The sequence below is a fragment of the Carlito syrichta genome, unplaced genomic scaffold (assembly GCF_000164805.1).
Source record: "Carlito syrichta isolate Samal-C Ts95f unplaced genomic scaffold, Tarsius_syrichta-2.0.1 Scaffold305654, whole genome shotgun sequence".
Classification (NCBI taxonomy): domain Eukaryota; kingdom Metazoa; phylum Chordata; class Mammalia; order Primates; family Tarsiidae; genus Carlito; species Carlito syrichta.
Window position 1 is genome coordinate 409,874 of NW_007249750.1, and position 12,448 is coordinate 422,321.

The following is a 12,448-nucleotide window of genomic DNA, read 5'->3' on the forward strand; positions in this document are numbered from 1 at the left end:
GGCTGCGGGGGCCGGGAGCGGCCACTGCACTCCAGTCTGGGCGACAGAGCAAGACTCCAAGTCAAAAAAAAAGAGTAAAGAGTAGATTCTTCCCCACATCAAGCTTCATCTTCTGCAGTTTATCATTCACTAGTTTGTTTGTTTGTTTAATTCTTAGGGCCTCACATCTTTTTGTCTTCATGTTCCTGACATCAAAAATGTATCTTGGGCCCCACCCCCAGATTTGAATCAGAATCTAAATTTTAACAAGATCCCTAGGAGATTTGTGTACACATTAAAGTTTGAGAAGCACTAATCCAGAAAAAATCTGAGGTTTGCTATTTCAAATTTCTTTCTTTTTATTTTTTTGAGTTGGAGTCTCACTCTGTCACCCAGGCTGGAGTGCAGTGGCACGCTAAAGGTCACCCCAGCGTCGACCTGCTGGACTCAGGCAATCCTTCCGCCTCAGTCTTCCAAGTAGCTGGAACTACAGGCAGGCGCTACCATGCCCAGCTAATTTTTTGATTTATCGTAGAGATGAAGTCTCACCAAGTTGCCTAGGTTGTTCTTGAACCTGTGGGCTCAGACAATCCCTTCGCCTCAGCCTCCCAAAGTGCTGGGATTTTAGGCTTGAGCCACCGTGCCCGGCTGCTATTTCAAATTTCTAATCAATCCCCTTACAATACCTAAACATCTTTCATATGTAATTATTTCTCTTAAGGCTGGAGGTTATAATTTATTCATTTATTTATTTATTTTTGAGTCAGAGTCTCACTCTGTCGCCCAGGTTGGAGTGCAGTGGCACACTCACAGCCACCGCAGCCTCGACCTGCTGGGCTCAGGCAATCCTTTGGCCTTAGCCTTTCAAAGTAGCTGGAAATACAGGCGTGTGCCACCACGCCCAGTTAAGCTAATTTTTTTATTTATTGTGGAGATGAGCTCTCACCAAGTTGCTCAGGATGGTCTTGAACCTGTGGGCTCAGGCAATCCTCTCTCCTCTGCCTCCCAAAGTGCTGGGATTATAAGTGTGGTTATAATTTCAATACAGTTCTTACAACACAAAGGCAAATACTCAAGAGGGGAAAAAAAGGAATCAAATAAAAAAATAATGTGGCAATATGGAGCGTTTCCTAAGTAGTTTAATCTCTGAAAATACTGGGTGGGAATGAAGGGAAAAGTAGAGAGGCAGACAGACATAGTAACCAGAAACAAGTAAGAATATAAAAAAGAACAGCAAGGATTATAATAGTTTCAGAACAAGCAGAACATTTCAAGATTATCAAGGGACTCTGCAAGTTCATAACAGGCAAAACCAAAAGGAGCTAGGGCCTACTGCTTACAAGAGTCACATGAAGAGAGAAGAGAAAAATGCTATTAAGAACATCACTGGGTCACTTGACAAAATTGGAGTATGAATGACAGTTTAAAAGGAGTATTAATTTTAAATTGATTAAAGTTGATAACTTGTGTTATGTATTAATATGGATGTAACATCTCTAGTCTTTTTTTTTTTTTTTTTTGAGTTGGGGTCTCACTCTGTTGCCCAGGCTGGAATGCAGGCACACTCATGGCCACCCCAGTGTCAATCTGCTGGGCTCCGGTGATCCTTCCACCTCAACCTTCCAATTAGCTGGAACCACAAGCGTGAGCTACCATGCCTGGCTAATTTTTGATTTTACTGTAGAGACGAGATCTTGCCAAGTTGCCCAGGCTGGTCTTGAACCCTTAGACTCAGTCATTACACTCGCCTCAGCCTCCCAAAGTGCTGGGATTACAGGCTGAGCCACCGGGCCTGGCCAGATCTCCAGTCATAATAGTTCAGAAAAAAATTACATATATACACACAGAATATGCAAATGACAAAGCAAATAGGGTAAAATAAGTGTCAACATTAGGAGATTATGGATAAAACAAATAGAAATAATCTTTTATTTTTATAACATCTATAAATCTAAAATTATTTATAAACAAACAGGTTTTTTTTTAAAAAAAAAAAAAAGGGCAGGAAAGAAAACTAGTCAATTCCCATTTGGTTTTCTTTTTTTCTTTTTTTGAGTTGGAGTCTCACTCTGTCGCTCAGACTGGAATGCAGTGGCCGCTCCCAGCCACCGCATCCTCGACCTGCTGGGCTTCCGCGATCCTTCTGCCTCAGCCTTGTAGCTGAAACTACAGGCGCACGCTACCACGCCCAGCTGATTTTTGATTTATTAGAGATGAGGTCTCGCCAAGTTGCCCAGGCAGGTCTCGAACCCGCGGGCTCAGCCAATCCTACTCACCTCAGCCTCCCAAGGCGCGGGATTACAGGCTGAGCCACTGAGCCCGGCTCCCATTTGGTTTTGCCTCTTTCTTTCTTTCCTTTTTTTTAAATCAGGGTCTTACTCTGTCACCCAGGCTAGAGGGCAGTGGCACAATCACAACTCACTTCCTGGGCCCAGGAGATCCTTCCACCTCAGGCTATCAAGTAACTGGGACTACAAGTGCACGCAACCACCTCTGGCTAATTTTGTATTTTTCTGTAGAGACAATGTCTTGCTATGTTGCCTAGGCTGATCTTGAACTGGGTTCAAGCAATTCTTCTGCCCCAGCTTTCCAAAGTACTGAGATTATAGGCATAAGTCATGCCTAGCCTCTCTGTCTCTTTCAAGGCAACTGATCAAATCAGAAAAGGGAAATCAAGCACAAGCACAAGTAATAAGAACTAGGGTTCCAGGGGAGAAGATAGTAATTGAGTATCTCTGGAGTCTCAGTCTATTAGAAGAAATAATCTTTTATGAGCACCACACTCTAACCAACTGAGCTAACTGGCCAAGTTTAGAAGAAATAATCTTTTTTTTTTTTGAGTTGGAGTCTTATTCTGTCACCCAGACTGGAGTGCAGTGGCTGCTCCCGGCCACTGCAGCCTCAACCTGCTGGGCTGCGGTGATCCTTCTGCCTCAGCCTTCCAAGTAGCTGGAACTACAGGCTTGCGCTACCACACCCGGCTAATTTTTTTTTTTGATTTATTGTAGAAATGAGGTCTCGTCAAGTTGCCCAGGCGGGTCTCGAACCCGCGGGCTCAGGCAATCCACTCACTTCAGCCTTCCAAAGCGCAGGATTACAGGCTGAGCCACCGAGCCTGGCTAGAAGAAATAATCTTATTTTATTTTTATTTTTATTTATCTTTTGAGTCTTTGAGTTGGTGTCAGTGTCTCACTCTGTCGCCCAGGCTGGAGTGCAGTTACATGCTCACTGCCACTGCAGCGTCGACCTGTTGGGCTCAGGTGATCCTCCTGCCGCAAGTCTTCCAAGTAGCTAGAATTACAGGCACACACCACCACACCCAGCTAATTTTTAAAAAATTTATTGTAGTGATGAGGTTTCAGCAAGTTGCCGAGGAACCCCTAGACTCAGGCAATCCTCTCGTCTCCGCCTCCTAAATTGCTGGGATTACAGGCATGAGCCACCTCACCCGGTCAGAAGAAATAATCTTTTAAACAAACTTTTTAAAGCCTGAAAAACATTTGTATGGATATTTGCAAGTATACTCATGTACAAAGTTGTGCCTTCTCAACAACCAGGCAGACCAAAGGCCATCCCTTACCACCACATTCCAACAGCAATTAGCTCAATACCTGGCAAAAATCAAGTGAATCAACTTACTGAATTCTACTGTAAGAAAATTGTTTTTTCTTAGAGCCAGTATATGCTCACCAAGGCTATACCCTTTTCTATTAAGGAAATTTAACTTAAGGGCATAATGTTGACTTAGATACTACTCAGACCTAGGGAAATAAAACTTAGTTCATTCTTACCCAACCTATCACCAAAACAGGTTTAGAGAGAAGCACAGTAACTTGCCACATCAAATTTGTGGCAGTACTCCTACTAGCTTCAAATAATTTCTTCAAAGAGAACTAAATATACAGTAAGTTCCCTACGTATGAATGAGTTTTGTTCTGAGAACATATTTGAAGGTCCAATTTGTTGAGTCCAACAAAGTTAGCCTAGGTACTCAACTAACACAACTGGTTATACAGTACCAGCCACATCACTGCTTTTTTTTTTTTTTTTTTTTTGAGTCAGAGTCTCACTACGTTACCCAGGCTAAAGTGCAGTGGCACACTCACAGCCACCGCAGCCTCGATCTGTTGGGTTCAGGCAATCTTCTGCCTCAGCCTTGCAAATAGCTAGAACCACACGTGCGTGCCACCATGCCCAGCTAATTTTTTGATTTATTGTAGGGATGAAGTCCTGCCAAGTTGCCCAGGCTGGTTTCCAACCCCCCTGGACTCAGGCAGACCTCTCGTCTCGGCCTCCCAAAGTGCTAGGATTACAGGCATGAGCCACCATGCCCAGCTATCACTGCTGATTTTACACTTGCTTCTGGACATCCTGGGCTTGAAATAAAGATACTGCCCCTATCTACACCATACACAAAAATAAAACTCTAAATGGATCAAAGACCTACATGTAAAATCTCAAACTATAAGAACCTCAGAAAGTGCAGGAGACACCCTTATGAAAACTGGAACCTGACAACCAATTCCTGATCAAAACCCTAAGTGCTAATGCCATAGGAGATAAGACAGACAAGTGGGACCTCATCAAACTGAAAAGCTCTGCCAAGACAAAGAAATGATCAAGAGAGTGAGGAGACACCCCAGACTGGGAAAAAAACATTTGCCAACTGTTTATTTGACAAAAGCCTAATATCTAGGATCTACAAGGAACTCAAACATTCCAAAAAGAAAAAAACAAGCAGCTCCATTAAAAAGTGGGCAAAAAGACTAGCACAACCTCAACGGAAAACAGTGTGGTGATTCTTAAAAGATCTAAAAACTGACCTTCCATATGACCCTGCAATCCCCCTTCTGGGAATACAGCCGGAGGAACTCAAATCACTATAAAAAAGATACCTGCTGTGCACGTACTGTTTACTGCAGTATTATTCACAAAAGCAAAAACATGGAACCAACTGTGCTGTCCACTGAAAATAGACTGGATTTTTTAAATGTGGTACATACACATAATGGAATATTATGCAGTCATAAAGGACAGAATTAAGAACTTCACAGCAACTTGGATCTGTAATACTCAGTGATCTATCACAGAAACAAAGAACTGAGTACATATTCTCACTCATAAGTGGACCCTGAACAATCAACATAATACTATAAGAAAGGGATTGGCAGTAGTGGTAAACTGCCAGGGGAGGGAATGGGGGGGCACACTTTATCAATAAGGGTACCTGAACTCAAACCAGGTGACATGGGGACCAAAGTGAGGCCCAAACTTTACCTGCACAATGGCCATTTGTATATCTAACCCTGAATTGTACCCAAGTTCAAAATTAAAATTAAAAAAAGAAATAAAGATATTGTACTACTGTAATATATAAAATACACAAAATCACAACCACTTGTAGACAGTGCATGCACTGACAATATATGCCAGCCACATTAACTAACTTACATCAGTGGACATGTGAACAGACACTTGCATCTTTGAAAGTTCACAACTTGAATGTCCGTATTAGGGGAGTTATTTTATATAGAAACAGGCTAAAGAAAGCTACTCTGCTTGAGGACAGGCATGGTGGAAGAGCTGCCCTCTCCTGATCAATCCTCCCCAGAATCTGTTGGGATCCTCAGAGCCACTGAAATATACTCCTACATTTAAGTACGGGAGCAAGGAAGAATGTTTTACTGAGTACTATACCAACCATGGATAAAAACAAGGGAAAGGGCTTGGATTGATGGCTCAGAAAGGGGTAATAACATCTGGTAGAGAGGAAGATCAAGGTGCCCCAGAATTAACACACCTGAGGTGTCAGCATGTCCACATATCATTTTCCTACAAATATTAAATTGGAAGGGATATACTATAAGTTTGACTAGAAGATACTGAGAAGACAAGAAAGTACCAAGAGGCCTAGAACTTGTCAGCTGGTCTGATATTTCCCTCAACCCACAGAACATGTCAAGTTTCTGGAAACTGCCACCCATGGTCTGATGCCCTAGAATGACCTCATTTCCCTCCATAGCCCAACCTCACACAGGTCCTAGCCAGAGAATCTCAGTATCTACAGATCAAAAGGAAAGCCTCAGACACACTAGGTTCCTAGGGACGGTGAGACCTCATTTCAAGAGCAGGACCCAGTCGGGCACAGTAGTTCATACCTGTAATCACAGCACTTTGGGAGGCCGAAGTGGGAGGACTGCCTGAGCCCATGAACTAGAGACCAGCAAAGGAAACATGGTAAGACGTCATCTCCACAAAAACTCAAAAAATTAGCTAGGTGTGATAGCATGTGCCTGTAGTCCACTGAGCCGGAGGATGGCCATGAGCCCAGGAGTCAAGGCTGCAGTGACCCATGATCGTGCCACTGCACTCCAGCCTGGGTGACAGTGAGACCTCAGCTCAGGGAAAAAAAAAAAAAGCAGGAAGCTGTCTTGCTCTGAGACCATACTTGCCCTATGTAAGGCTGCTGAGTGAACAGCACTGATTTCTACCAGCTGGGAATCAAGAGAGAAGGAGCGAAATAGCTTGTGTTAGATGGTTCCCCTCTTCTTAATTCAAAGCAAGGAGTATACCTACTAGAAAGGAACACAATCTAAAATTCAATGTGCAGTTTGAGAGGCCGAGGTGAGAGGATTTCCTAAGCCCACGGGCTCGAGACCAGCCTGGGCAACTTGCAGAGACCTCATCTCTCCAATAAATCAAAAATTAACTGGGCAAGGTGGCACATGCCTGTAGTTCCGGCTACTTAGAAGACTGAGGCAGAAGGAACTCCTGAGCCCAGCAGGTCAAGACTGTGGTGACTGTGAGTGTGCCACTGCACTCCGGCCTGAGCGACAGAGTGAGACTTCGACTGGAAGAAAAAAAAAATCCACTGGAAGTGACAGGACACTTAAAATGGAGGCCTGTGGAGGATCTTAAACTCCACTACCCATCGTAGGACACACAGCTTCATCAAGACCAGATGTCAAGTATTACCCTGGCATAGATGAGTGGTAAGGGTGATAAGGAGAGAAGTCTTATAGTCAACCTTTAATAACAGTCAAGGCCCTGACCTCTACTCTGTACTGTCCTGGCCTTCACAATTCAGGGATCATAGAAAGTCTGAGGCTAACCAAATACCTCCAGTCCTGGTAGCCAAGTGTCCAGCAAATCCCCATCTTCCAGAAATGACTGCGACACTATGCTCTTCTTCAAGCAGAGGCACCCATCCCTACTTACATGCTGGCAGGAATCAGCATCAGTTACAGACAGTTCTCGGAAGTCACGGGGAGGAGAGGACCTGGCAGAGGGTTCCAGTTCATTAACGCTACCTCAGAGGGTACAAGAGACCAAATCAGCAGTAATATTTTTAGACTGATTGTTAACTTTCTCTACTTTTACCCTTCCATGCCAGCCCCTGTGGGTTTTACAGCTGAGTCACTGTTCGAATTTTCTGAAGCCTTCTCCAAGAGTACAAAGGCACCCAGACTCTAATAGCAGCATTAGCAATGACAGCAAGGGCTTGGCACTAAATTCTTGCATTGTAAGACACTGTCTGAGTTTGAGCTCTGCTGGAGAAGAGACTAGGCCCAAGACATCATAGTAGACACTTCTCATCTAATGAAAGTAGTCATGGGGAAAACACAGACCAGGAGCCATTATTTCTAACCTGAGATATAAAGCCCTATACTTGGAACTTGGTTCTAGGTTGCTTGCTCAGAATCTATCTGAAGGCACAGAGGCAGGAGGGGGGGGGCAGTGCTCATTCCAAATATGAAAACAGACCACTCTGTGACCCCAAATCTGCAACTCTACCACACCCAACTCAGGTGGTCACTCTCTGATGACTCTGGATCCCACATATTCAAGATGGTACCAAACACAGCCCTTCTTCCCAGTATGACTCCTAGTCTTGCTCATCAGATAAGTTCCATACCCACGTCCCTTGTAAGGTCTGCACACATCCTGCCCTCATACTCAACCACCCCAACATCTTTCTCACCTAGAAGGCCACACTGCTTCCCGTGTTCTCCTCTCTTCTCTGCACTGAAAGCTGTTCCCAAATAGACTTGTCTCCAGATGGAACTCATGTTCCAGGGTATGATGAAAACTTTGTGTAAGTATATCACTGTGCCCTAGAAGCTAATGGGGGCTCAGAGATACTGTTCTTTGAAGAATCTGTCCATCCAGCAGTTCTTCAACAGAAGTAGGAGGCAGAAGAAAGAGACAGACCTTGTCTGATCTCTGCAGTTAAGAACTACCCAGGATTAACACAGTGGCTCAGTACTCACTACTAATTCAACAAATATTTATTAAACAGCCATTAGCCAGACACTGTGCTAATGCTGGGAATATAGTAGTGGAGAACTGGAAGTTGGGGCAAATTTGCAAAGAGACCTTGGTTGGGTCCAAGAAGTCCATGTTCCACACAGGAGAGACTCAATCCCATTCTGGATATTGCTTAAGAATGATTGATTGGAAGAAGCTGAAGACTCCCCTCTTGTCCTTGGCTGATTTAGCCTGGAGACCAATGGGGAGCCTGCAAGTGACACAGCAAAGGGAACAGTTCATTCTTTCGTCAACAGGGCAGAAACCAGTGTGTGAACAGGTTGAATCCCAAGGGATTTCTAAAGAGAAATGGGCTAAAGAAGGACACGCTTTCTGACATCCTTAGATTGCAGTTGGTCTCCCACTGGGCTTCTGTACAGGGCATCATTAGGAGGCTTTGTTTCCAGATCCCCTAAAATAGATGATCAGAGTCACCTTGCTCTTCTGCTGAATAATGCTGTACACAGAAGACTCACGAGGAGGAAGGCAGGAAGACAAATCCAGCAGGTGCTACAGTGGAAGAGCTGAGACTCAGGGATTCAGAGGGAGTTGGAACTGTGTCCTCACCTTTAGAGATCTCATCAAGGAAGTACAACATCTCTGACTGAATAGACTCTGAAGGTTTATATGAAGATACTTGGAAGTCTTCTTGCCTAATGTGTTAGGATTTTGCTAATAGGAACACAGGCATAACAGGAAGCATAAGAGTTTGGGAACCAAAGAGCCCTGGGTTGGAATTCTGAGTTTCCAGTAGTTATGTCACTTTTGGTACTTTGAGACTTCTGTAAGCCAATCTCATCTGTGTACGCATTAAAACCACATGGTGTACTTAGCAAAAAAAAGTAGGCAAAAAATGGTGGCTATTAGTCACTCCATACCCCATCCCAGGATACTGAAGACAGCTCCCACAGTTCTGTTCTTCCATTACAGGTCTTAAGATACTACAGGCAGGACAAGGGTGGCCCTGGACATGTGTTATTGGGGTGTCTGAGAAAAATGAACTTATAAACATTCATCTTGCCCTAAAAAGAAGGGGTGGTACCTCAGGGTATGCACAGTCTAGAAGGAATGGAGTCCACAAAGTGCAATGTGCAAACCCATGCCGGCTTTGCAGACACAACTCTCAGAAGCAGATTCTACCCCAGGGTATTCCTGCAGGCTTCTGAGGCTAAAGAAACCTACATAGCAGAAGCACCCTGGTCCCCTGGAGAATGGTATCCATGTACCAGCCTCATGCTGAGAATCCAAGGAAAGGTTGTCACAATGCAGAAAATTCTTAGGAGAGAAAATGGAAGCCCCTATCACAGCAGCCAACATGCAGCATTTGGTATGCTTTCTCATTTGTTTTCCCCTGATATTCATGGAGGTTCGTAAGGGCAACAATTTAATCCTATTCATTGATATACCTCTAGTGCCATAAACAGCCAATGCTCAACGTTTGCTGAGTGAATTTAACCAAGAGTCTAACCTTGCTGATTACTTAAGAGTGGTAGAAGATGGACAGATGTGATGTTATAGCTGCCTTCAGCAACACATCACCAAATAGAACTCAAGGAATAAGCTTGCTCCTTGGACTCTCCATAGAGACAACAGGACACCAGGCTGTCTGCAAGGTAACTCCCAAACTGCCCAAAGCTGTTGAAATGCCTCCTCCCTTCCTAAAGCAACTGAGCTAGTTGGTTTTCAGATGGGAAGGCAGTGTAGGCACTGGAATGTGGGCTGCATGTTCCCGCATTGCTGGCAAGGGTGCACGATCTGGTACTGCAGCTGGCTGGTGGGAGGGCTGCATCCTACTCTAGAAGGCGGTACCCTCATGTAGGCTTTCCAAGAAGGCCCAGGAACCCAGAGAAAGGAGATGGCTGTCATCACAGCCCCAAAACCAAAGGCAACATGGTGATTAGGAATGGGTGTGTCCTTAACCCTCAGAAAGGAAGATATATCCACACTAACCTGCCCACAGGCAGATCATACCACTGGAGCAACTCTCTGGTCCTTATAAATTCTGAGGCTCTGACTGCAGTCCCTCCCTGGTCCACAAAATCATGTAATATTTATCACTAAAGTGCTTGAGATGGAAAGTGGAGAAGAAACATCACCTCTATTGCAGAGGCAAATAGCTACAAGCACAGACCTTTCGGGTGGTAGAAAAGCTGGGGATATTATAACTGGATCAAAGCTATTTTTTATTGACAAATTTCATAGTAACTTTCAGGTCACACTCTCCAAGCCCCAAGTTAGGCACACCTGCATCTCTAGAAGCTGAATGCTAGAATATATTTCAGAAAGTCCCTTACAGCTAAGAAAAACCAGAGTTAAAGCAGGGCCACACCCCAACCTGATACCAGTGAAAAATAGTGGCTTGGTCAAACACTAATCAGCCATAGATAGATGCCCATCTCCTTTTCTCTCTTCTGTTCAGATACAGTGGAAGTTAGGATGGGACAAGGTTGGCTTCAAAAGAAAATATCACAGTCTCCAAGTCAAGGTCTCCAGACATAGGATACCAAACAAGAGACACCACACTTCCTTGCTCAGAGAAACAGGGCAGTGAAGGACCTTTCTGGTAAAACCTGAGTCAGCAGGCCAGTACCTCAAGAGATTCCATCTTAATCCATAGTTAGTTACTTAAGATAAAGCTCTTCCCCATTCACATCGAAATAAAAAAAATTCAATCCCCCTTCCCTAAATGGGATTTTACCCAAACAACTGGGCACTAAAATGCCTATCAGACACAACAGCTCCAGGCTCTGCAAAGCATTCTAAAAAAAGACCTGTGCTAAACAGGGTGGAGGCTAGAGAAATCAACAAGAACAGTACCTTGCTGCCATGATTGCTGGTTCCTAGACTGGGGAGGCAAGGGAAAGACAGAAATGTCAGTGTTCCCTGCTGTCAATACCAACAGCAAACGGCTGCACCACCCTGCGGCCTCTTTACTACTTTTCTATCTTCCTATAGCATCTGCTGTCAATACTTTTTTTATTAGGATATAATTTACATAAAACAAAAAATGTAGATTCTCAGTATACCTGTAGTATTTGAGTTCACATTTCTTCCTAAAAACTCCAAGACTTGCATCTGGCCAACCCTCCTCCTCGTACCACAAGAGGGAAATAAACAGGTAATGGATGGTCTGAGCAGAAGCAGCTCAAGGGGGGTTGCCAAAAAGTCCCTACAATTTACCCCCATGGAATCCTACCAAGACAAGGGATCCTAAAGGGGAGTGGCTCCTCTTTCATCCAGCTGGTCACCCTCAACACAAAGAAAAAAGCCTCTCTAGCTAGGAGTACCCCACCCCACTTACCCTGTCTACACTTCTCTCTTCACGTTATGTTAAGTCAATTCCAATATCCTAGCATTACCCAGCCTCACCTGGGTTAAAATTCTTCCCTGCCGTGATTCGGAGACCACCTACCCTTCATATATAGCACCCTAGTTTTAAAAGCCACTGAGAAATTCTGGTCATCCAGTAGTCAGCCCCTTAAGTCCCCTCCCCCACCTAAAAGTGTTTTGCTTCATCATCTCCAAGACAGGCCTGGGCACCAGGGGGTTAGCTGGATCTTTTCTGCATAAGGCTGTCACCTTGGGACCCTTCTCAGGGCCACCCCAGGTGCAGACTAACAACTCCAGGGAATTTATTAGGGTAAGTGGAAAAGCCATGCCTGCCTTTATGAGCAGCCATCTGTCCTGCCACACTCACAGCTAGCATTTCCATCTCTCGCAAAACAGCTCCATGTTGTATGTGTGCGTATGGGGGGAGTCAGGCAAAGGGGAACAGAACAACTGTTGCTGTGGATATCTTCATTTACCACCCCATGCATCCCCTTCCCCCCTGCCAACTCATTCTCTGGCACTCACCCGAGTGTGTGCTGCTCTGGGTTGAAGAATCTGAATCCTGGGTGCTCCAGGGTCGGTCCCAGCCCGTCAGACTGAGGGACTGCAGGCCAAGGCACAAGTCATTTGCATCTGGGAGGCCACGGGAAGATTCTTGCGCAGAGGTGGGGAAAAGCATCCTGCTTGTAACTGTTTCTTCAGAGTGCTGGAAGTCTGCTTTGGACAGGAGGACAGCAGAAACCTCAGAGTTAAGGACTGTTTTCCCCAATATTATCAGCAGCAAATATTATTATTAATAGTTTCCCTAGGCTCAGGGTCCAGACATCCGAGC

At 44.7% G+C, this 12,448-nt stretch overlaps 1 protein-coding gene across 2 annotated transcripts in view; it reads right to left on the reverse strand.

The window, feature by feature from the left end:
* The window catches only part of CPEB1 (cytoplasmic polyadenylation element binding protein 1), a 113,454-nt gene that overhangs the window by 21,275 nt on the left and 79,731 nt on the right, over window positions 1–12,448 (reverse strand). For both annotated transcript variants that reach the window (XM_008062092.2, XM_021714466.1), the window contains exon 3: window positions 12,142–12,330. In XM_008062092.2, coding sequence (XP_008060283.1) covers window positions 12,142–12,295 — 154 coding nt within the window. In that variant the 5' untranslated portion in view covers window positions 12,296–12,330. The remainder of the gene's footprint in view (window positions 1–12,141; window positions 12,331–12,448) is intronic.